At 37.1% G+C, this 22142-nt stretch overlaps 1 protein-coding gene across 3 annotated transcripts in view; it reads left to right on the forward strand.

Moving 5' to 3' along the window:
• Positions 1-22142, forward strand: part of SETD3 (SET domain containing 3, actin histidine methyltransferase) — a 63998-nt gene that overhangs the window by 20423 nt on the left and 21433 nt on the right. For 2 of the 3 annotated variants that reach the window (XM_030005309.2, XM_030005305.2), the window contains exons 2-6: positions 5552-5661; positions 7264-7356; positions 10652-10800; positions 11869-11941; positions 12470-12726. In XM_030005309.2, the coding sequence (XP_029861169.1) occupies positions 5559-5661; positions 7264-7356; positions 10652-10800; positions 11869-11941; positions 12470-12726 (675 nt within the window). In that variant the 5' untranslated portion in view covers positions 5552-5558. Of the gene's footprint in view, positions 1-3977; positions 4083-5551; positions 5662-7263; positions 7357-10651; positions 10801-11868; positions 11942-12469; positions 12727-22142 lie in introns of those variants that run through there. The other variant, XM_030005313.2, reaches the window with a different exon arrangement.

The following is a 22142-nucleotide window of genomic DNA, read 5'->3' on the forward strand; positions in this document are numbered from 1 at the left end:
AGATAATTACAGAGCTTATTTCACATTCATATACTGGTAGCATCCTACTGAAAAAAATGCATTTCTGATCACAGTGCCATCAGTATAATGAGTTGTGTTCACTGAACTTGTTTTTTCCTATGGTATGTTTGCTGCATGCTATCTGAGCAGTAGGAGATGAGGCAGATCTTGTATTAGCCTTGAACTTCTTACTTGTGTAGAACAGATTTCAGCTAGAGGGGTTTTTTTTTGTCTCTAAAACAATATTCACCTATGATAGTAATGCAAATACTAAGCCTTGTTCAAATTTTTCTTTTCATCATATTTGGGAAGCTGAAGTTCACATACTCTAAAATCAGCTTTATCTTTAGACATAACTCTTGGCAATGCTTTCACTGCAAGAAATAGGTTCTCACAACTTCATATGGGCAAAAATTCAAAATTTAGTGCTGTATACTATATTCATACAGCCTCATGTATTGGTGTATCATTGTTCTGGTTGCATGGTGGCACTTTTCATGTCTCCATGTATAATATGTGCATAGTTCTTTGTGGGTTTTTTCTTCTCATAAAATCTACCAATGAATGTTTATATTCCAAGCAGATCCTTCCTCTAAATACAACTTAAAAAAAAAAAAAAAAAAAAAAAAAAAAAAAAAAAAAAAGAAAAGCCTGCAGTATTTTGGTAGTTGTGTATACAGAACATTTACTTAGACTGCTTTTCCTCAATTTATTGGTCAATAAACCTACTTTGTTCTTAGAAATGAGAAATCAAAATCCTTCAAAATAATTTCTATTTTTCAACTTATTTATCTTAATATATATGAGCATCCTGATTGATATAAACTATATGTCATCATAAGTTATAACTTGTAACATGGAATATGCTATGCGAGTGCTTTAATTTTCTGATGATTCTAAAGATGCAGGGGATTGTGCTTAGAGGGAATGTAGAAAACCATTTATATGAATCAACACAGAACTGCATTGTTCTTGCCCTGAAGATTTCGGACTCTGTCCCCTAACCTGCTGTTGGATCAATTAGACCCACCTAACTTGATTTCTCTTAAGAGAGAAGGGTCTAAAATAAATGTAACAGGATGGCATATGGGAGAGGGGAACACTCAAGTGAATAGGTGACGTGTAGATAAAGTCTTTGTAAAGGTGGACTCCTGTACCAAGAGCTCTGTTTATCTTTTTACAGGTATGAGAAAATTAGTAGGAAAAAGAAAAAAAGGAAAAAGTTATAATGGGAAGACCATGAAAATAAACTTTTCTAAGTTCTTTTTTTGTTGATATTGTTCTTCTATGTCTTTGTCTTACACTGTATTATGGCAGGTTAGCCATTTATATTGATCCTATTTCCAATTTGTACTATTATAAATTCAACATGGATCTCGTAATGAGCGTTACTCCCTGCTTCATATGAGCTGAAAAATGTTATAAAAACTTGTCTCAAATGTAATTGCTTGTGGTAGAGCAACGTCTTTCAAGAGGATGTCTAGTGTTAATTTACAAACTTCAAGGGATGTGACCAGCCAGTGTGATTCCCACACTGAATCTGTGGGGTCTCTCCTTACCAGCCTGCACATCAGGGCTTTTAATAGTAGAAATTGTATTGGGAAAGTAAGTTATGCAACTCAAGAGGGACTGATAAAATTAAGCAGTGCAGATGGGTTGTTTGAGCCTCTGATATCCATTAGAGAGTGCTAAAATTGGGGGGGGAGGGGTATATGCCCCAGGACTTTACAGTCTCCATATAGTCAGGGATAGTCTTGTTCCTTGCACTGTGTTTAGTGTCGGAAGATGAAAGAATTTGGTTTGTTTACCTTCCTTTTTGAAAACACCTTATAGTTTTGCCTTAGATTTTTTTCCCCCCTTTTGTTACGAGGTGGTGTCTTTTCAGTCAGTTTTGAGCTCCTTTAATTTTGACTTAATAAGTTAACAATGTTAACCTTAACTTGCTTCCTGATCATTCAAAGTTACTATTTAAAATAAGCCTTTGGCTTGGCAGTTTCTTGTTCACCCTAATCTTAAAGGAAAATGAAAGCAGCCAGATTATGTACCTTTCCCACTAGATGTTTTTTTAACCTATAGCATTTGTATTTAAACTATCTGCCATATACAGTTACTTAACATATGGATTGCAATTGTTTCAGCCTTGGTCAGTGTGGAGAAGTAGCTTTTCAGCTGCTGGTTTATACTTTCCAGTATTAATACCAGCTGCCAAAGAACAAAACTTTTTGATAGAGTATGAGAGGAAACATTTCATTTTGGGTAAGCTAGCTGCACTGACCAAGGATAAAAAAATCCCTTTTATATATACAGAGTGCTCAGAACATCTGGAATCCAAAGTACTACTTCTGTACAGTGATTTTTAACATATTTATGGATTTTACTATGTAGTGTGTGATAACTAAAGGCTGCTATGGCTGAGGTGACCTTGATGACTCAGGCAGTTGAAATCTTTCAGATGTCCAAAGTTACCTGAATGTGTCTGACTCCCCTCTCACTGTGAAGTAACTGGACATAGAATCTTCTATACTGTACAGGAAGATATTATATACCATATAGACTACATAGGCTGCCCATATAGAAGTGAAAATATCAGTTGCAGTAACACGTAGAGTCGTAGAAAAATGTAGATGGGAAGGGACCTTTGGAGATTGAGCGCCTCAATTTTCTGCTTTTTCAAAGTTAAATCAGGTTGCTTAGGGCCCTGCTGAGTCAAATTTTTAAATTCTCCAAGGTTGCTTGGAGACGCTGTTAAATCTCCGTTCTGTTCCAGCACTCAACCACCCTCATGGTGAGTTTCCTTATATCTATTTGGAATTTCCTTTGCAGCATTTTGTGACTGTTGCCAGTTGACCTTTTGCTGTGCTTGCCTGAGAAGAATCTGCCTCCACCCTTTGTATAACTCCCCATTGCATAGGTGAAGGCAGTACTGGGCTGCTTTTATTCTCCAGGCTGAACAAACCCAACTCCCTCATCACATCTTTCATCTCATGTGTCAGCCTTTTCACTATTTTAATGACCGCATTCTTGACATGCTTCACTTTGCCAGTACCTCCTGCGCTGCATGGTCCAAAACTGTACAGTACTCTAAATGTGGCCTCACCAGTGCCAAGCAGAAGGGAATAATTACTTCCCTTGACCTGCTGTTTATGCTCTTGCTTATGCAGCTCAAACTACAGTTAGTTTTCATTGCTTTAAGGGTGCACTGCTGGTTTATGTTCAACTTGCTGTCTGCTACCATCTCCAAGGCCTTTTCTGCAGAGCTGCTGCCTGTCCAGTCTGCAGCTGTATAAGATTTTTTTCCTTCCCAAATGCAGGACGCTTTACATTTGTCTTTGTTTAACTTTATAAAGTTCCTGTTGGCCAATTCTTCCAGTTTGTTGAGGTCCGACTGAATGGTGGCCCTGCCCTCCAACATGTTGGCTGCTTTCCCCATTTTGTATCATCTGTAAATTTGCTGAGGATGCTTTCTGTCCTAGCATCCAAATCTGATGAAGACGTTAACCAGTATTGACCACTGCGGAATACTGCTTTTAACCAGCTAGCAGTTAGGCTTAAAATTATTGACCACAACTCTTTGAACCTCATGGCCCAGGGATTTTTTTTGTCCACCCATTCAGTCTATATCTCCTCAGTTTGACAACCAGGATGCTATGGAAGACAGTGTTAAAAGCCTTGATTAAGTCAAAGCAACTGGCAACCGCTGATTCTCCCTGGTCCACAAAGCCGCTTATTTCTTCAGAAGGCAGTCAGTTTGGTTGTACACGGTTTGCCGTTAGGAGTCTCTCTTGTCTGATCCCAGTCACATTCATGTCCATTGTGCCTGGAAATAGCTTCTCTTTAGGATTTGCTCTATGTTTTGTACAGCGCATGAGGTGAGATGGACCAGTACCTAGTTCCCTGGATCCTTTATCCCCTCCCGCCCCCACTTTCCTTTTCTGGTGGGTTTGGTTTGTTTGTAAGTTACCTGTTTCCTGTCATAGGCAATCACCATGGCTTTTCAAAGATGATAGGCAGCAGCCTTCCAGTGACATCAGCTAGCTTTCTTCAGTACCTTGGACGTTTCCCATCTGGTCCTGCATACTTGTGTAGGTCCAGCTTACCTAAATAGTCTTTAACTTGATTCTCCCCTCCCTCAAGCTTTGCTACTAGATGCAGAAACCTGGGAAGCCTGATAGCACAGCTTGCTGGTAAAGACCATACCCAAGGTGTTGGGTACCTCAACTTTTTCTGTACCTTTCATCACTAGGTTGCTTCCTGATTCCGCAGCTGAATTACACTTTCTCCAGTCTGTATTTTGCTGATGGTGTACCTGTAGAAGCGTTTCTTCTTGCCTTTCACAACCGTGTTCAATTTCAACTCCAGACAAGCTTTGGCCTCCCTGGTTCAGTCTCTGCTTGCCCAGACAGTGCATCTGTGTTCTCTTCTGGTTGCCTGTCTCCGCTTCCACTTTACATATGTTTCTGTTTTGTTTGAGCTCATTCAGTGAGGAGTCCCATGTACAGTCAGGTAGCCTCCTGCTGTGCCTGCTGATTTTCTTGCATGTTGGGCAGCCTTGTTTTTGTGCTCTGAGAAGAGAGTTCAGGAAGATGACTGGCTGTCATGGGCTCCTTTGTAGCTTCCTAGGGCAATCTGCTTACCATTCCCTGAGCAAGCCCCAGCTCTACTGATGTGAGTCCAGGGTCTTTAGTCTGCTTCTTTTCTTCCTTTCCTGCTTCAAGATCTTACACTACCATTTCATGATTACCGCATCCAAGGCTGCTGTTGGCTGTCATATATATGAGCAGTTCTTCCTTATTCATGAGAACCAGATCCTGCACAAGCCTGTTCAGTGCCAGCATCAAAATTTGCTCCCAGCGTGTGCTAGAACGTCCCTGGCTATTTCACACCCTGCTATGCTGCCCTTCCAGTAGATGTTATGTGATTTAAGTCCTCCATGAGAACAAGGGGCTCTGAATATTGGAAAGCCAGCCTAGGATGATGTTCTGGTTTTTGTGGTAACTGAAAATAAGTTTTCCTTAACTGGTTGTCTTGAACCACAAGAAGCTGCTGCAAAGATATACATATGATATTTTGATTTTATTTTGAAATAGAATACTTAATTTTCTATTAATTTTGAATTACCACTTTAGTGCAGTCACAAATACTAATTCAGCTGATGTCCACAGTGCAGCTGATGAGGTAAAGTAACCTAGTTTTGTATAGCATGGATACATTGGTATCCATAATATTTGTTCACAACTAATGAATTTGCTAGTGATCTAAATGATTTATTTCTTTTTCTCTATATAATTTCTAGATTCTAATTACCCTAAGGTAATTAATGTGTAACTACATGAAATACTGCTTCAGATTGCACTGTATGGTTGCCTTGTGTTCAGGCCGTGCCAATAATACTTACACATATATATGTGCCAGAAACAACTCCTCATCCTCTTTTTTTTGGTTTTTTTTTTTTTTTTTTTAAGTGACTAATAAGAGAAGATCTTGTGCATTCATCATTATTGTATTTTGTTTCTTAGTAATTGGTGACAATTTGCTTCTTAATCTGTTTTAGTTGGAAGATGGGGAAGAAGAGCCGAGTAAAAACTCAGAAGTCAGGTACAGGAGCCACAGCAACCGTATCTCCAAAGGAAATGTTGAACCTAATTAGTGAGTTATTGCAAAGTAAGTTTCAGTTTTATGCCTCTCTGGGAAAAGGGATGGTGTGGAGCCCACTCAAAAACATTCTCTTGTTCTCTTACTAAAGCCAGTGAATTCTATTAATTTCCTGTAAGTGGCCAAGCTTGCTATTTCAGCTTGCTTAAGATAGTATAGTATGTGTCTCAGAGTATGTATCTGTTAGTATATACCATTATTGGCTTATTTATACGTGTATGTATTGGAAATACCATATTTCTGGCAGCTTTTGGCTTTACATCTCAACACAAATATAAATACTGGTCTACTCTAGGTAATGTGACATTGCAGCTTTGTCAAAAATGTTTTCCTTGTAAACCTCAAGAATTACACTGTTTCTGTTTAACATTTAAGTAGTACTTTGAACTGATACCAGAGTAGGGAAATTAACTGTGGAAAGCAGTGATACAACTCAGTTCAACTGCACTGATATTTTTGTCTTTCCAATAAAAATGCGGTTGTTTTTGTTGTTGTTTTTTGTAGTGCTTAGTTCTTATATACAGACCAGAGATTGTTTCACTTGTTGAGGAACTTTGAACTTGTCCATTATTTCTAGTAAATATGAAAAGCAGAGCATGATTTCATATGATAGTGCTAAAATACTGTTCACTGTTGCTACTGTCATTAGTAACTGTGCTGAGCTACACTTCTTGAAACCCAAGTCCAGATTTTCATATCCTGGACACATCTAAATGTTGCCTTAGAAAAAGTAGAATTTTTCTTAGCATTGCATGCAAAGAGGAGACAAGGAGTTGGCAGACCAGTTTGATGCTTATGCTACAATTGGCCTCTGCTTTGCTACCAAAAATAAAATGTAGATCTAATTTTCTAAGCAAAGACAAGTATCAGCTGTTCTTTTTGTCAAGCTTCCATATTTTATTCAACACAAAGATTTTTCAAATCGGTTGAGCAAAGTAATCTTCAGCTGTCCACTTGGGTTTATGCGGCTTAGATCAAGAAATCCACACACTGGCATTTAGAATATTGTCAGAGACACTGTGGATATAATCTAGAGCTAAAGCTTGGCGAAGTGTTCCTTTGCTTGTCCTTCCAGTATGCACGCGTCTATAAAAACACTATTGACTAGGCAGGTCAAATGTATGTACTAGCAAATTTCTCAATTACTTAAGGTAAGCTCTGCACTATAATATCTGCTTTCATTACAGCAAGAATGATGGCAAGCAGGCTAATGTAAACAGAGTGCTTTGCTTGGATTATGGAAAACAGACTTCATTTTTTTGTCTTATCTGAGACACTATCTACTTAACAGTCTGGTTGTTTACCTTTTTTTTCTTCCTAGCTTTTTAAACATTTGATATTTCTTATATCTGAAAGAATATTAAAAAAAATAAGATGAGGTAAGTTATGCTGTAAAAATTTCAAAAGTCTCTACAATTACATGTCAAAGAATGGGATGTTTATAACAGTAGAGATTACAGTGTTCACCATGTAAACATGTTTGAAGGACAAGTAGTACTAAGGTTCAGTTAAAGTTACTGTTAAACTGTGACCTTTTCTCTGATGTTAAAAAAATACATACATATAAAATTTATTTAAAAAAAAATTTTCATTTGGCATTTTTATTTCCAGAATGCAGCAGCCCTACCCCAGGTCCTGGTAAGGAGTGGGAAGAATATGTGCAGATCCGTTCACTTGTTGAGAAAATTCGCAAAAAGCAAAAAGGTAAATGTGAAAGACTGTAAGATAAGGGTGGCTCAGAGTGTTGATTCGCCTAAAGAATTGTCTGTTGACAGGTAAAAGAAATATTTTTGTTGTTGTTATTGTGTAAATATTATGCAGTCCTATTATTTTGGGACAAAAATCTTAATTCTCTGGCATGCAGTTGCTTTTTACACTTGCAAGTGTTTCTGGAATATTCTGGTGGGCATAACCACTGGCATTAACCATTTTAATACTTATAATTCTGAGTGAATATCTCAGACAAGTGATCCTGTGATAATTCTGTCTGATAAGTAGAAAAAAGAGCGTGAGCTTGTCATCACAATTGGGAGGACTAGAAGTAAAAATCCTTTGAGAATAATAGGTCTTTTTGATTCCTGATTGCATAGTCTGTCCCTCTGCCTCTATAAATCTGAACATTTCAAATTTAATTTTATAACTATTTTTATTTTGACCTGAACATTTTACTGAACATGGAACCAGTTTCAGCAATTCAACATCATGACGTTAAATTATGATAAAAATATATAAAATCACAAAATAAATACATCAGCTAATAAATCTATCTGCTATTAATCAAGAATATAATTAAAGAAATGCTTATGGTACCACAGTTAATATGGAGTTTTAATGGTAATTTTCCTAAGTTTAAGGTATGCTTATTTTTCAGATTAGAACAGTTTTCTTCCAGTATGTTCTGCAACAACTCACCATTGTTGATACTTTATTTTCATATTTGTTTTGGTTTTATTTGGAGGTATGCTCTAAAAAGTGCTTGTAATTTTAGTAAAATTAACCTCTTTTATGACTGTTGTATTTTAGTTGCAAAGAAATAACTTTTTAACATTGGAATGAATAGATTTGGGCTGAAAAAGTCCTGAAACAATTCTTTCCTCTCTGATATTTATACGGTGACAGCAAAAAAGCCAGACTGCATTTAACATTGAGCTTGACTGGTTCATGTACTTGAAAAAGCAGAAGACTGTACTTAGAGGCTTGAAATGTCCTTTTTGCACCTGTTTTTAATAATTTTGACTGATGCATGAGAATCTTACTTCATGAAAGGACTTTTAAACCTCTGAACATCAGTTATTGGCAGAGGGCATATAGAAGAATAAATTATACTGTTTTAGTGACTGCATCCTGTAGCTCTGTGGAGGTGAACTTGATTCATTGTTTTGCTGTCCTGTGACTTCTATAAGTGTATGGTACATGTTCTGTTTTTTTATAACGTGTGTGTTATGGTAAAACATAATTCAGGTTAACAAGAACAGAGTTAGTGTTGGGGTTGGGCTGTTCACTATCTTTCTTCTGCGCCGGAAAGATTGAAACATTCATGGGGGGAAATGGCTGCTGTGGTAAAATTAGTATAAAAGTATTATGTTAATGGGACTTTTTTTTTTTTCCTTGAAAGATGCAAAACCTACTAACCACAGCACTGTTGACATACAAATGGCTTTTAATGTAACATTTTTACATACATAGTGAGTATGAATGTTATGGTGTCTTTCAAAACTATTTTTTAATGGAACGTGGTAATTTATACTACACAGTTTTCTAGCTTAATAAAGGCTTTAAACAATTAGCAAAGGAAGTATAAATTGCTCTTGGGGACTCTAAGATGTACAAATGAATATGTATTGCCTGAAGTGTCATACTTTGTGCTTTACTTGAATAGAACACTGGGTTGCAGAATGTGAACTAAAATGATCTTGATTATAGAAAATTCTTAATTTGAAAACTGAGTATATTTACTTTCTAAAACTTTTTCTTGTTTGACTCGCTAGTAAAATTTTAAATAAAGCTAATTTTTCAATATAGATTTTCATCAGTATAGCTATGTTTTGTTCAGTATAGAAATAAATTGTTCCCCAGTAGTGCTTGTAATTTAAAGGAGCTGCTCTTCTCTTTGATTTGGAAAAATGTGGGAAGTATTGGACTACATCATATACGAGGAACAGAGGTAGAATTTCACAGATGCTTACAGAATGTTTCCAAATGCAAGCTGGATCTTAAAAGCTTCCAGTAGCCTTATACAGTAGTCAGTGTTGGAAATCAAAAGAGCGAAGTCCTGGACAGTATAAACACTTATCAAGTTTTGTAGAAGCTGTGCAACTAGTCTTACTAGATTTGTGAGGCCTTAGTTCTGAAAATACTCTGCAGAAAGTAGCATACTGAAGGGAGTATGAAATAAAGGAAAATGCCAGCTTTAAAAAAAAAGCCAAAACACTGTACACCACATTCTCATTGCATTAAGAAAATACTTTATCAATATCAAGTTTTTATATCGTATTATCAAAGACTATAGCTTTATATGATACTGGCACTTATGTTAGCTATAGATTTGTTTGGTTCTGGGGCTTGAAATGCATGATTTGCAGTGGGAGGGAATATTTCGAATACCCTAATGCTACTTTCCTAAAATCCTTTTAATCTAAAGATCTGTTTATCACCTGTGCTTAACCAAAATACCTTTGGATGTAAGCAACTTGCTGATGACATGTTGTCACTCATAAAATGGCCTGAGCATTTCAGGGGGGTTTGGATACTTCTAACATGATCTGACACTAGAGTTTGGGTTGAATAGAACACAGAGGCAAAGAGGTACAAAAGGAGCTGGCTGAGTATAGCTGGGAGCTATAATGGATAGGTTCAAATCAGATGACAGTAAAGGGGGAAGCTGAGAAAATGAATGATGTCTGCGATTTCACTGGAGGACCACATGCCTGTTGGTGAAGAAAAGTGTAAAAATTTGGATGAGCTCTGTGGTGTGAGGAAGATGATCAGTCCTTAGTTATTTTAGTAGATTCGTATGCTACAGGAAAAACCTAACTGCCTTGTATGTGAGAGAAGGAGCTTGAGATCTGCTTATCATCATTTCCAGTGCTGAACTAATGAAACTGCAGCTTGCCTCTCAAATTCCTCCTTGTGTCTGCATTAATATGTTGTGGTGATTGCATTTATCATTGATATTAAGCTGGGAAACATTTTTGCTGAGCTTATTTAAAAGGGAAAGAGGAGGGAAGCTTCATATTTCATCACAGCTCAGTTTAGGTGGTTATGTTTTTAAGATGACTGGTAAGCCAATTTGGCAGAATATTTAAGTTGATGAAAATTGGGTATGACATTTGTATACTATTGAGTAACACTTAACAAAGACCAGTTATGACTCAGCTACTTCAAAGTAGAACTGCTGTGGGATAGCAGATAGCTTTTTACATGTGATTTTATATTGACCTTCTTTATCTTTCTAGATCCTCTTACTTGGCATTTGTTTTTTAATAAATTGTATATATAGGTTTGTCTGTTGTCTTTGATGGAAAAAGAGATGACTATTTCCCTGAATTGATAAAGTGGGCAACTGAAAATGGAGCATCCACAGAGGGTTTTGAAATAGCTAACTTTGAAGAGGAGGGGTTTGGTTTGAAAGCAACAAGAGAGATAAAGGTGAGCGTGTGAACATTTGACTTAGATTAGAAAATCGTGTTTGGAATGTGGCTGCAGAGCTCTGGAACACTCACCACCTTCCCTTCCCCCTTTTGACTGCTTATGAAACTGCTGTTCTGAAATGCTCTCAACTCTGCATACTCGAGAAATAAAATTATTGATAAAATTGAGTATTATTTTTGATGACTATTGGGTAGTACTATGAATTTTTAATTGGTCATTTTTTTTCTCTATGTTGCCTATACTGTTTACCTAATCACCAGAGTACTCTACCCCATTGATGTATCCCTCTCTTCCATGTTTTCTAACTACTTAGTCTCTTCTCTTCTTTCATGTCCCTTCTTTTAAAGCACTGGTCTTTTTGCCTCAGAAAGAGGTATTTGCAATACTTTTTCAGTGAAAATGAAAAAAACAAAATTACCTGATAATTGTAAAGAATATCTTTTGATCATCAGGTAAGGAATATAGACACACAGTTATCTAACTGTTAAGAGGCAATTTTAAATGCTTACCTTTTTCCATTCCCATTTAACAGATGGGAAACAGCTTTGAAGAACAAACAGCTGTTGTAGAAAGAATATTAGAAAACGAGTATATAGTATTCATTTTAGAGTTTCAGTAGCACATAGTTAATAAGACTAGCACTACTGGTTGATAAAAATCCTGAACAGTTCTTCTAAAGTAAGAATGGGCAATGTGAAAAAACCTCTACTAGGAGAAAATATTTGATCACGTAATTATTAGCACTATAATGTATCTGGTAGCTTTGAGGCTGTGTGGGCAATTTACATATCAGCAGTTCCAAACTGAAGCACTTTATTTTCTAATCTAAGTGTCTGTCTTTTAAGCTTTGTGTAATGCAGATTGGAACATTTGGTTACCACAATATGAAACATAGCATGTTTGTTTAATTTGCAGTGGAAGAAAAGGAAGAATTTTGATTCAGAAGAATTTTGATTTAAATAAAAAAAAATGAAAACAACCTGTAATTTAAAGATGATGTATATTTGAGACACTTGGCATATATAAATGCTAACTGACCCTCTATGCATTTTTTCCTTTCTGTAGGCTGAAGAGTTGTTTCTGTGGGTTCCTAGAAAACTGTTGATGACAGTTGAGTCAGCTAAAAATTCAGTATTAGGTAAGAGCTTAAGGAAGCTTTTAAGCAAGAAGTTGATATGTATGGGAACATTCAGTAGGAGACTTTCTTTTTGTTAGCTGATCACCTTTATTACAGGACTTGCTTGTCATGCTGACCATCAGGTTTGGAATACCTACAAGCTTGAAGTGTCAGTGGAAAGAATTTAATTTTCCTCTTTGTTTCTGGCTGAGCACACTAGATAACTTCCAGAAGTGTGTGTATTAATTTGAACACATATCATGTAGCTTTTATAACACTTGGAGATAAAATATTCTGAGGTACTGAGAGTATTCTAGTTTCTTCATGTCTTCTGTCATGCAATTGTACGTGAGGTGTTTACTGTGTCAAATAACTTGCAGCATAATACAATGTGGGCAGCTAAGTATTTTAGAAACCTGAAAAGCTTTTTTTTTTTTTTTTTTTTGGAAATTCTTACACATTGTCTCATCATGTTCATTTAAAGTAAATCTGGGATGATATTTTCCATGGACAATTAATTTAGTGCCTCACCTTTCTGGGTTAATTCAGGATCCCTGTATTCTCAAGATCGAATTCTTCAAGCCATGGGCAATATAACATTGGCATTCCATCTTCTTTGTGAGCGAGCCAACCCCAGCTCTTTCTGGCTGCCCTACATCCAGACACTCCCCAGTGAATATGACACTCCTCTCTATTTTGAAGAAGATGAAGTGCAGTATCTTCAGTCAACTCAGGCCATACATGACGTTTTTAGCCAATATAAAAATACAGCTCGACAGTATGCCTATTTCTACAAAGTTATTCAGGTAAGCATCTTAAATGTAGTATATAGTATATGCTGGTCTCATTATGATTATTGAGAAAGGTGTGAAAACAGTGATGCTAAATAGTAGAGCAAGTGTGTTGCTCTTAAAGGTTTGAATCATTAAAGGATTTTCCTGCTGTTTTTTGAACTGCTGTTAAAATTTTGCAGCTCAATAGGCTTATGAATATATATGAATGTATTTAGTTTGTTGAGAGGAGTGATTACTGCCCTTTGTTTGGCATTGGGTGAGGCTTCATCTGGAATACTGCAGAATTTTGGGCCCACCAGTACAAGAGGCATGTTGACAAACTGGAATGAGATCAGAGGAGGGCTTTTAAGATGTCTTTTGCTTCAGCCCTTTATCCATACAAGGAGAGACTGAGGGAGCTGGATTTGTTTGTTTTGGGAAAAGGAGATAAGGGATGATCCAATTATTGGTTTCAACTTGCTACTGGTACCAGACTCCAGAATTTTGCCTGTGGAAAGTTGGGCTAGGTGACCTGCAGAGATCTACAACCTATGCCTCTATGCCTCTATGTGAAAAATATGTAGTTCGCAGTAAACAAAGTAAAATCATAATTGTTAATTGACATAGAATAAAACCATTGCATATGTTGTACTTCCAATGACCATGGATCAACTGTTGTTTTCTATTCTATCTAACATAATTATTTTGATTGCTTTCAAATACAAAGATAAACCAATCTGGTAACAATTTGAGTATGGGGAGGCTTGAGATGGATGAACTTTTCATCATGTTCTGAAGTAATGATTTAAATTTCTAAGTTTCTAAGATAGAACTGTTACTCTGACTGATGTCTAGACATAATTGATGTTGTAAGTGAATGGTGATATGTTGTTGTCAAGGTAGTGCTCAATGTCCAAACATCCAAAGCTTTTTGTGGCACAATCTGTAAAAAGCATATGACTGTGTACTGAATTTCCACAGTTGTGTGATCTAGAGACATTTTTTTGGCAGTAGGAGAGGTCAGAAGACATAAAGTAATTCTATTCTCCTTTAACGTTATCAGAGTTCCAAAGCTTTTCTATTGACTGTTTTAAGTCAATAAAAGTTAAATTATTTTGTGTAGCTGTTTGATGTTTGAAGAACTTCATATGTTTCAAACATAGTGTCAATTTACCAAGTATAAGGATTGGAGGGATACATTTTGAAAACCAAAGTAATTGAAAATAGTGGGTGAAAACCAAATAAGATGCACTTAATTTTGAGACAAGGAGTAGGGTAGGAACAATGGCTTTAATATCAGGAAGGAACAAAATTCTTCCTTCAGGAAACGATAGTTTAGCCAACTCTTTTCTTGCCAGGTACTGTTCTAGGCTGCCAGTCCACACTTGATCTTCCAGCTTTAAACTTTTTTCTCAATGTATACTGCCTGAGCAAACAGAACTCCTAAATTATATTTCTTTAGAATATCTTTTTACCCCTAAATTGTTCTACTGTTTTTAAAGAGTTATTAGCAGAATATTGTGTAACATGATCCAATTCTCCCAACTGCTGTTCATGCTCTTGCGGTACTTAGATAGCTACACTATCACGGTGACTAGTTCCATCATTTTTATGGACTAATACTGCACTAGTAGTATAATGTGAGCGGTTATGTGGTCACAACATTAATTAAAAAAACCCTGAAATACAGTTTTACAGAGAAATGAGATCTCAAATGAAACCCTGGATTTTGACTGCCATGTGTCCAGTATTTCAGAACCGCTTCTCAGTGATTGATGAATACCTGTAGACTGATATCAAAGTGATGCAAGCACAGCTGAAGAATGTATATAAAATGCAGTGGTGTAACATCAGTTGAAGCATGAGATATCTATTATGTGAAAAGCTGCTTAAATGTTTGACAAAACATTTTTTGTTTATGAAAGTTTTTCATGTGGCACATAATCTGCTTAAGGATGGCAAATACATGCTGTTTCTCTTGTGCCTTAAAGCTAATCAAAGATCATTTGTTATAGCATTTAAGCTAATGTGGTCAAAGTAATGTCTCACTAAAAAGTTACTAAAAAAAGTAATGTCTCACTATATATTCTGCATTAAAGTCCATGCTGTTGACTGTTGAGAGTAAGAAAAGCTACAGTTTGAGCAAAGAAAATAATGTACATGAGATGACTTTAGGGGGAGACTGTCTTTAGAACCCCAGTGGTGGTGATATTCTTGCTGTACATGGCAACGAGCCTTTAATACTCTGCACTGTTGTATTTTCTGTTTTACGTTTGCAATTCTATGGAAGCTGATGTGTTCAGCTAATGGAGGAAGACTTCTCAGTCTGATATTGTTGAGACTGATTCAGTTCAGTTTGATCTGCAGCAATGGGGAAACCTTTGTGGAAACAGTGTTTAAATAAATGGCTATCTTCAATTTGAGCTTTATATTAGTATATCCAAGAAAAAGTTTAGAACTATACTGTTGCCTTTTGTATGAACTGTTAAAATGTAGGTTCTGGTCACTTGTGGTCAGAAATCTAGACCAGAATTTTATGTTCTTGTATAATATAGCTGTTGTTTCATGTTGAATGTGAGCATGGAGGGAGATCAGGTAGGAATCATTTGCTTTATTTACTTGTTCTTTGGAGAATGAGTGGTAACAAATACTAGGTAAATTTTAGGTGTGTTCTGGTTGTCTGGTGCCATGCTTCAGCACTGCCATGTAACCACAATTTCAGCTGAAAGGTTCTTTACTACTATGCAGTAAATGTCACATTAGGAAGATATATAATTTCAGCTGGCTCCAGGAGTGCCAAGTCAATGTATTGGGCACCTATTATTAAAGCTTTTGGTGAAAACTCATGGAAAAGTTTTAAAACTTTTTGATTTCTGTTTCTGCTGTCAAAAATAAGAACCTGTAATTTATGAAATGCTGGAGAAAAAAAGTTCGTAGTGAAAAAAAAAAGCCTCTTTCTTCCCTAAAATGAAGTACCATTTTTCATTATTCAGAAATGCTGAAATTAATTTTAGTATTATCTTGCATGCACTCATATCATTTTATGAACAAAGTTGACCCACAAAATACTAGTGCTAAGGATAATTCATGAGCATATGGGAAAGGGAAGAAGAGGTGGGGAGAGAAAAATTTCTTATATAAAAGAAAAAAAAGAAACTAAAACCACTTTCCTGTTAAAGGCAGTGTACTCTGCAAGTTTTATGAAAGTCAATGTTAGATTTTTGTATACCATTATTTCATTCAGTACTACTCCTGCTTTAGCATAAGCGTTTTAATGAAAGCTGTCCTGTGTGACCAGGATTTTGATACTGCTTCAGATATGCAGACTAATATTTTTTAAAATTTACAAATACACTTTTTGTAATACAAAAATCTTATAACTATATTTACTTTCTTGATAGCTATTCTACTGCAGAAAGTAAAACTAGTAGCATCTTGAAATAAAAAGTGGTTTGTTGTTATTTGAAGACACTGAAAAAGGGAATATTTTGTGCAGGCAAAGTATTTAATTCCTTTGCAGCATTTTTAGTCTGCAAAATGTTTCTAATGGCCAGGGGAACAAAAGAGTTAACAAATAATTTCTTCAAATGCTTCATTTTCTTTCCAAATAGGATTGCTAGACTGTTATTAAAATAATTTGGCTTCTGATAGGTGTGCAGCTTTAAACATTGTTTGACAAGTGCTGGTCTGTTTTATTTCCCTAGCTTCTCCATAAGGGTGGCTTTCACAGAACACTGCAGTTCTAACCCTTTCTCCAAGTGCTTAGTCTGGATACACATGAAGAATGGGCAGATTTATGAATTTCACAGCTGTTGCAAGCTTAACTATAGTCTGGTTTGATAAGCAGAAACAGGTGGGATATTAAGTAGACAAAAATAAACCCTTGAGCATGTTAGCCAGGCTCTATAAACCACACTGACACCTTTCTAAACATATGTAATTTGATAACTAAAAAATAGAAGTTCTTACAGATGTACTTTAGAGGCGTATTTGACCTCTGCATTGCTATCAACATACAGCAAACGGCCAAAAGACTACTTTCTTCACAGCATACTTACGGCTTGCAAAATGTTTTTGTAGTTTGTTCCAAAGAGAAATTTTGTAAACTGCAAACTTGCCCTGGAAGGTATGTGCGTGACTTCCATTAACATTTATGGGCATTGCATGCCTACTGAGGGGTGAACAGATCCCAAATACTTATGGCTTAATATTAAATTTTTTTTTGTATACTGAAATGTGGTATAATAGGCACAAGAGGGAGCCATATAGTTTACAGACATTCAGAGTGAGATTATATTCCTAAAGTAATACAACTAAGTTTGAACCTTTTTTAAAAGAATATGCAGCGGTCTTTGTGTTTGACTTTCAGTTTGCACCTGCGTGCCAGTTTGTAGTCTACTACAGAGAAGTTCTTGTCTTGATATCTTGTTTTGATTTACAAAGAGTGCTCTTAGAGAAGGTGGAAGTGCCCAAACTCTATTTACATTTTGGACACTGTGGGTCTGAAGCAGTGTTGTATCTCTTCCCCAGGCTGTTATTACCTGCCTTACTAAAAGACAATTCTGTGATAATTTTAGTTAACTTTTAAAATCTTTGAAGTGGTAAGTCTGAAACCAGCAGAGCCCATCGTCTAACCATAACTTTTGCCATGGTAGCCAACTGTATGCATTCAGTGGCACTCTATGTGTAAGTAGTATCTGTATGTAGCTGCCTCTCATGTGCTAGAAAAAGGATCGGTTTTGCAGGACTGTCCAGGATGGCAGTTTGGCCCTGATTTAGACAGTGGTTTTAGCCTGTAGTCTCTGGACCACTGGGGGACTGCAGATTTTTCTGAAGGGCACCAGCAAGCTAGCTGTTTGTAAAAGAAAAAAACCAATATGGGTGACATTGTAGTAGGCATCTGCTATAGGCTGCCTGATCAGGAGGAAGGAAGGAGTGGATGAGGCCTTCTACAGACAGCTAGAAATAGCCTCACATTTGCAGGCCCTGGTCCTCATGGGGGACTTCAACCATCCTGATATCTGTTAAAGGGACAACACAGCAGGGTGTAAGCAATCCAGGAGGTTTGTGGAGAGCATCGATGACAACTTCCTGACCCAAGCAATAGAGGATCATGACGATTGGGAGAGGTGCCTGCGTTACTGGAGGAAAGCAAATGCCACTCCTATCCTCAGGAAGGGCAGGAAGGAGGACTCGGGGAACTACAAGGCTGTCAGCCTCACTTCAATCCCTGGGAAGGTGCCATCCACTGGGACCTTGACAGGCTGGAGAAATGGGCTGATAGTTGATGAAGTTCAACAAGAAATGCAAAGTCCTGCAACTGGGGTGGAATAATCCCATGAATATGTTGGGGGCCAAGCTGAACATGAGCCAGCAATGTACCCTTGTAGCAAAAAGGGCTAATGGCATCCTGGGTGGCATTAGGAGTGTTGCCAGCAGGTTGAAGGAAGTGCTCCTTCCCCTCTACTCAGCACTGGTGAGGCCACACCCAGAGTACTGTGTCCAGTGCTGGGCTCCCCAGTACAAGAGATCGGTAAGTAAGAATTTTAGAATTAAACCAAATGGAGAAAGCAAAGTCACCTGTTTAAGTAACATTTTAGCAAGTAAATTTAATTTTCTTTGACTCTGTTTTATGTTTCTTTGCTAAGTTAATGAGCAAATACTTGCAAATGCTTTCTTTGCCTTCTGCCAAGCTACTGTTACTCGAGAGGTCAGAGCTGCCCCATGAATCGCACCTTTTTTTTTTTTTTTTTAATAGAATCTATTTGGTAGAAGTCATTAATACTTTTAGATAGTATCTGTAGTCTGTTTTGTATCCAGCGTTCCTCAGGAACACTCTTATACCAGTTTTCTGACCAGTGTGTATTGACATCTGGACAGTGCTTGTGAAAGTGTTATTGTAGTCCCATTGTGAATACAATCCTTGCAGTAATCTATCCAAAGATGTTTTGATCTGTTTGTGTGCACTATTGGACAGAGGACTTAATTTCCTGGAGGCTGTAATCCCTTTTGATCAGATACTAAATTTGATTTATTATTCATATAAAATTTGACTAATTGATTTAGCGTGAATGAAATTCTAAAATCCAGTTATTAGCTGTTGGGCACTGGAATATAATTTTAGATAGGACGTTTTAACACATTAAGTTCTAGATCTCAAAATAATATTATAGCGTCTTTAAAATCTGGTATCACATTTGACTTTTCAATATTGGGTATATTAGGTGAGATTTCACATCTCTAGCTTAATTTTGACACCAATTTTTGAAGTTGTGATGATACTTTCAATATGACTTATGCCGCTCTTACGTTATTTTTCTGTACTGTTTCTAATCTATCCTATTCTAATAAGCATATGATTTTCCAGGTCAGCATGAAGTAGAACGTCTGGTGTCTCTCTGTACTTGGCTTTAAGATACCACCAATTAACTTTCATGTGCTAAATAATGTTTGAGTTGAATGCAGACAAGTATACTGCCTTTTAATATACTCTAAACTATTCAAACGTTTGGAAGTTGTTTATTATTTTTAAGTTGATGTAATAGATAATATTTTAATGCTTCTAAAGAATTCAACCAATATGCAGTCAAAAGCAGATATGTTTGGAAGCAGAATACAGTTTTGATCATGTACCAAGTAGGTTCTTAGGGTTCTCAGTTTTCCTCCCTACTTGATACTATACTCATTGGCATGCCAATCAAATAACTTTTTTCAGAAGTGATGGCAGTGGCACTGTAAAAAATGGGTGGAAGAAACATGGCACAGTTGTAAACCCTATAAAATCTTTCCTTTTTGTTTACTTATTTGCTATACATGTCACCTTAAGGAGAGATTTAAAATTCCATTGAGTGGGCAGTTACAAAGGTAAAATAGTGTTGCTATTTAATTTGCTTTGTCTGAATTTCAACGCCTGAGTTGTTCTACTTGATCAATAGTAAATCAATAGGCAGTTAATAATGGAATATATTTATGCCTTTCTGTGTTTTTCCTCTCTGTGAAGGCCAAAATATTGTATTAATCTGTTTTGCTGGCAGCAAACTGAAGATTGACTGTATGTATGTACTGTACCGCTTAGCCTATCTATTGTAAGGTGGTTTAGACTTTGCAAACATGCACCAAATTCCTGATTTTTGTGTTGCTTTTGGTATATCCCACCCCAGCTATGACAATAATGGCAGATCCTGGGGCTTCATTGGGCCATTCCTGTGGCTGCCCCTCTCCATCGCAGAAGCAGCTACAGGCTTCGCTGGGTTGCGTCTGTCCGTCTCAGACAAATGAAGAGCTCAAGTCCTTGCGTGGGCAGGAGGTCTGCTGCCTTCTTCCCCCGTTCCTTCCTTGCCTTCCACAGGAACACTGCGACAGCTCTGGGCTTTGAGCCAGCCGGACACAGGAGGAGGTGTTTGGCTGTTCGGGCAGCATTTGCTCCTCAAACAGCTGTTCCCTATCTCCTCCAAGGAAAAGGTGGCAGGCCATATGGAGGCATCCTGTGGTCCAGATTCAGCCGATGGGCGCTGTTGGAGCGTGCTGGCCTAGATCGAAATACAGGCACGTCCTACTTGGTGTCTGCTATTTCTTACAGTCAAAATGTTTTAAAGTTGGAGGACAGACAGGATAAAACATATCTTTCATTTTGGATATAGATGTTATCTTTCTCTGGACATTCATTGTTAAGATCTCCTAATCAGTAGGTTTTAATTTATTTTATATTCTGAATGGTTTGGGTTCTGTTATACTAGCCTAAACCACATCTTTCCTCTAGAGAAGCAGAGATGTACTTCAAAGCATATATGCCAGTGCTAAACAAAATTTGTTTCTGCACAGTTTAAACCACATTTGGGAGGAATAATGTGTTCTCTTGTTAGTATTATTGGCTTTTAAGGCATTTTTTTGGAAGATGGGGTTCTCAACCACTCTCCTGGTTGAGAATGCAGATAAGCATCCATTTTTACAACCAATAGAGTGGAGAGGGTTTTCTGTTTGCTTTTCTGTTAGTTGCTTTTATTTTTATTTTTTAACGGAGTTGCACTTGCTGGGGCAGTTGAGTTTATCCCCAGAGATGTTGTCTGTGTCTTTTGTGGAAGAAAGTGCCTCAGCAGACATCAGGAGATCATCATGCACTTACAAGTATACTTTCTCATATAAAGTTTGTACTTATTGTGCAGATTTAATATTTTTCCTGATATAACAGCAGTTACAAATGTTCCATAAATTTAAAATATGATAACAAGCTGATGTTTCTTAGAATGGAATACTCAAAGGATGTATTCTTTAAGCACTGCAAAATTATACAGGGGACTTATCTTTGTTAAAATTAGTAATTTAACTAAATTACAAAGTGGATTATCCTCTTCAGTCAGACCCAATGCTAATACTCCACACAGTAGGAGATTGATATGTTGCTAAGTAAACCAAAGTTTATTTTCTTGTACTATGGTTTGAAGGCGAGTTCAAGAGGAAGTGGTAAGTTGTTAGTTTTGGATGTGTGTGCACTATAGTCCCAGTACATCTGGTTCCAGGACTTACCATGCCCCACGTGCCATGCTGGTTGTGCAGCAGCACGGTACCTTGGTTGTAAGATGATGATCATGATCCAAGCTTCCACCTAAGTGGCTCCTGGTATGATTTATCTGTGAACTCAAGTAGTCAATTCACAGGTAACAAAACTTTGGCCGTACTGCTTAATATTAATGCTTGTTAGGAAACTCTTTGGATGTGGAGTGGTTGTGAATAGGAAATATTGTCCCTGTCCTTTTAAAGCAGTTCACTTCAGCCTTTCCATCACAGCATTTTATTTGTGGCTTGTGATTCACTGAATTAATAGTAGAGTTGTGTGATGAATTTGTGTGTGAACATAGTGCACGTGTTGCACTAAAAAAAATGAAGAAGGTGAACCTTGTAGCTCAGGAGGACCCAAAAGAGTAAATGATACGTCGTGGTATGCAGGCATAGACCTTTGCAAGGAAACTATTTACTGTAGCTATCTTACTGTACCTGTGTGAATGAAGTACTGCAGACTGAACCTATCAATCTAAGGCTCAACATGAACACTAAGCTCATATTTCATGAGGAGATTTACCACAGGAGATAACGGACCTAGTGTGTCTTTCTGTTACATGAACAGGGATGGGACGGACTGGCGAGGCTGTCTCATTGCGAAACATGTCCAGTCTCAGGCCAGCTTGCTCTCCCGCTTCATCCTTTCAGCCCTTAGTGGGGCTGCATTCAGCTCTAAGTGATTTTGTGAAACGACAGGAAAAGGTAGAAAACTTGGTCTCTAATTTTAAAGTGTCATATCTGAGTGCCTTCTTTTCTGGGAAAGATTAGTATTTTAGAATTCTGTATGTCGAGAAGTATTCTGTAAATGGAGTGATCGAGAAGTGGATGTTAAAAAGTCCATCACTGTCTTGCCTCTGTTTAATAAAGGACACGACACAGGATTGTAGGCAGGG

Source organism: Aquila chrysaetos, chromosome 2 (genome assembly GCF_900496995.4).
Source record: "Aquila chrysaetos chrysaetos chromosome 2, bAquChr1.4, whole genome shotgun sequence".
Taxonomy (NCBI): domain Eukaryota; kingdom Metazoa; phylum Chordata; class Aves; order Accipitriformes; family Accipitridae; genus Aquila; species Aquila chrysaetos.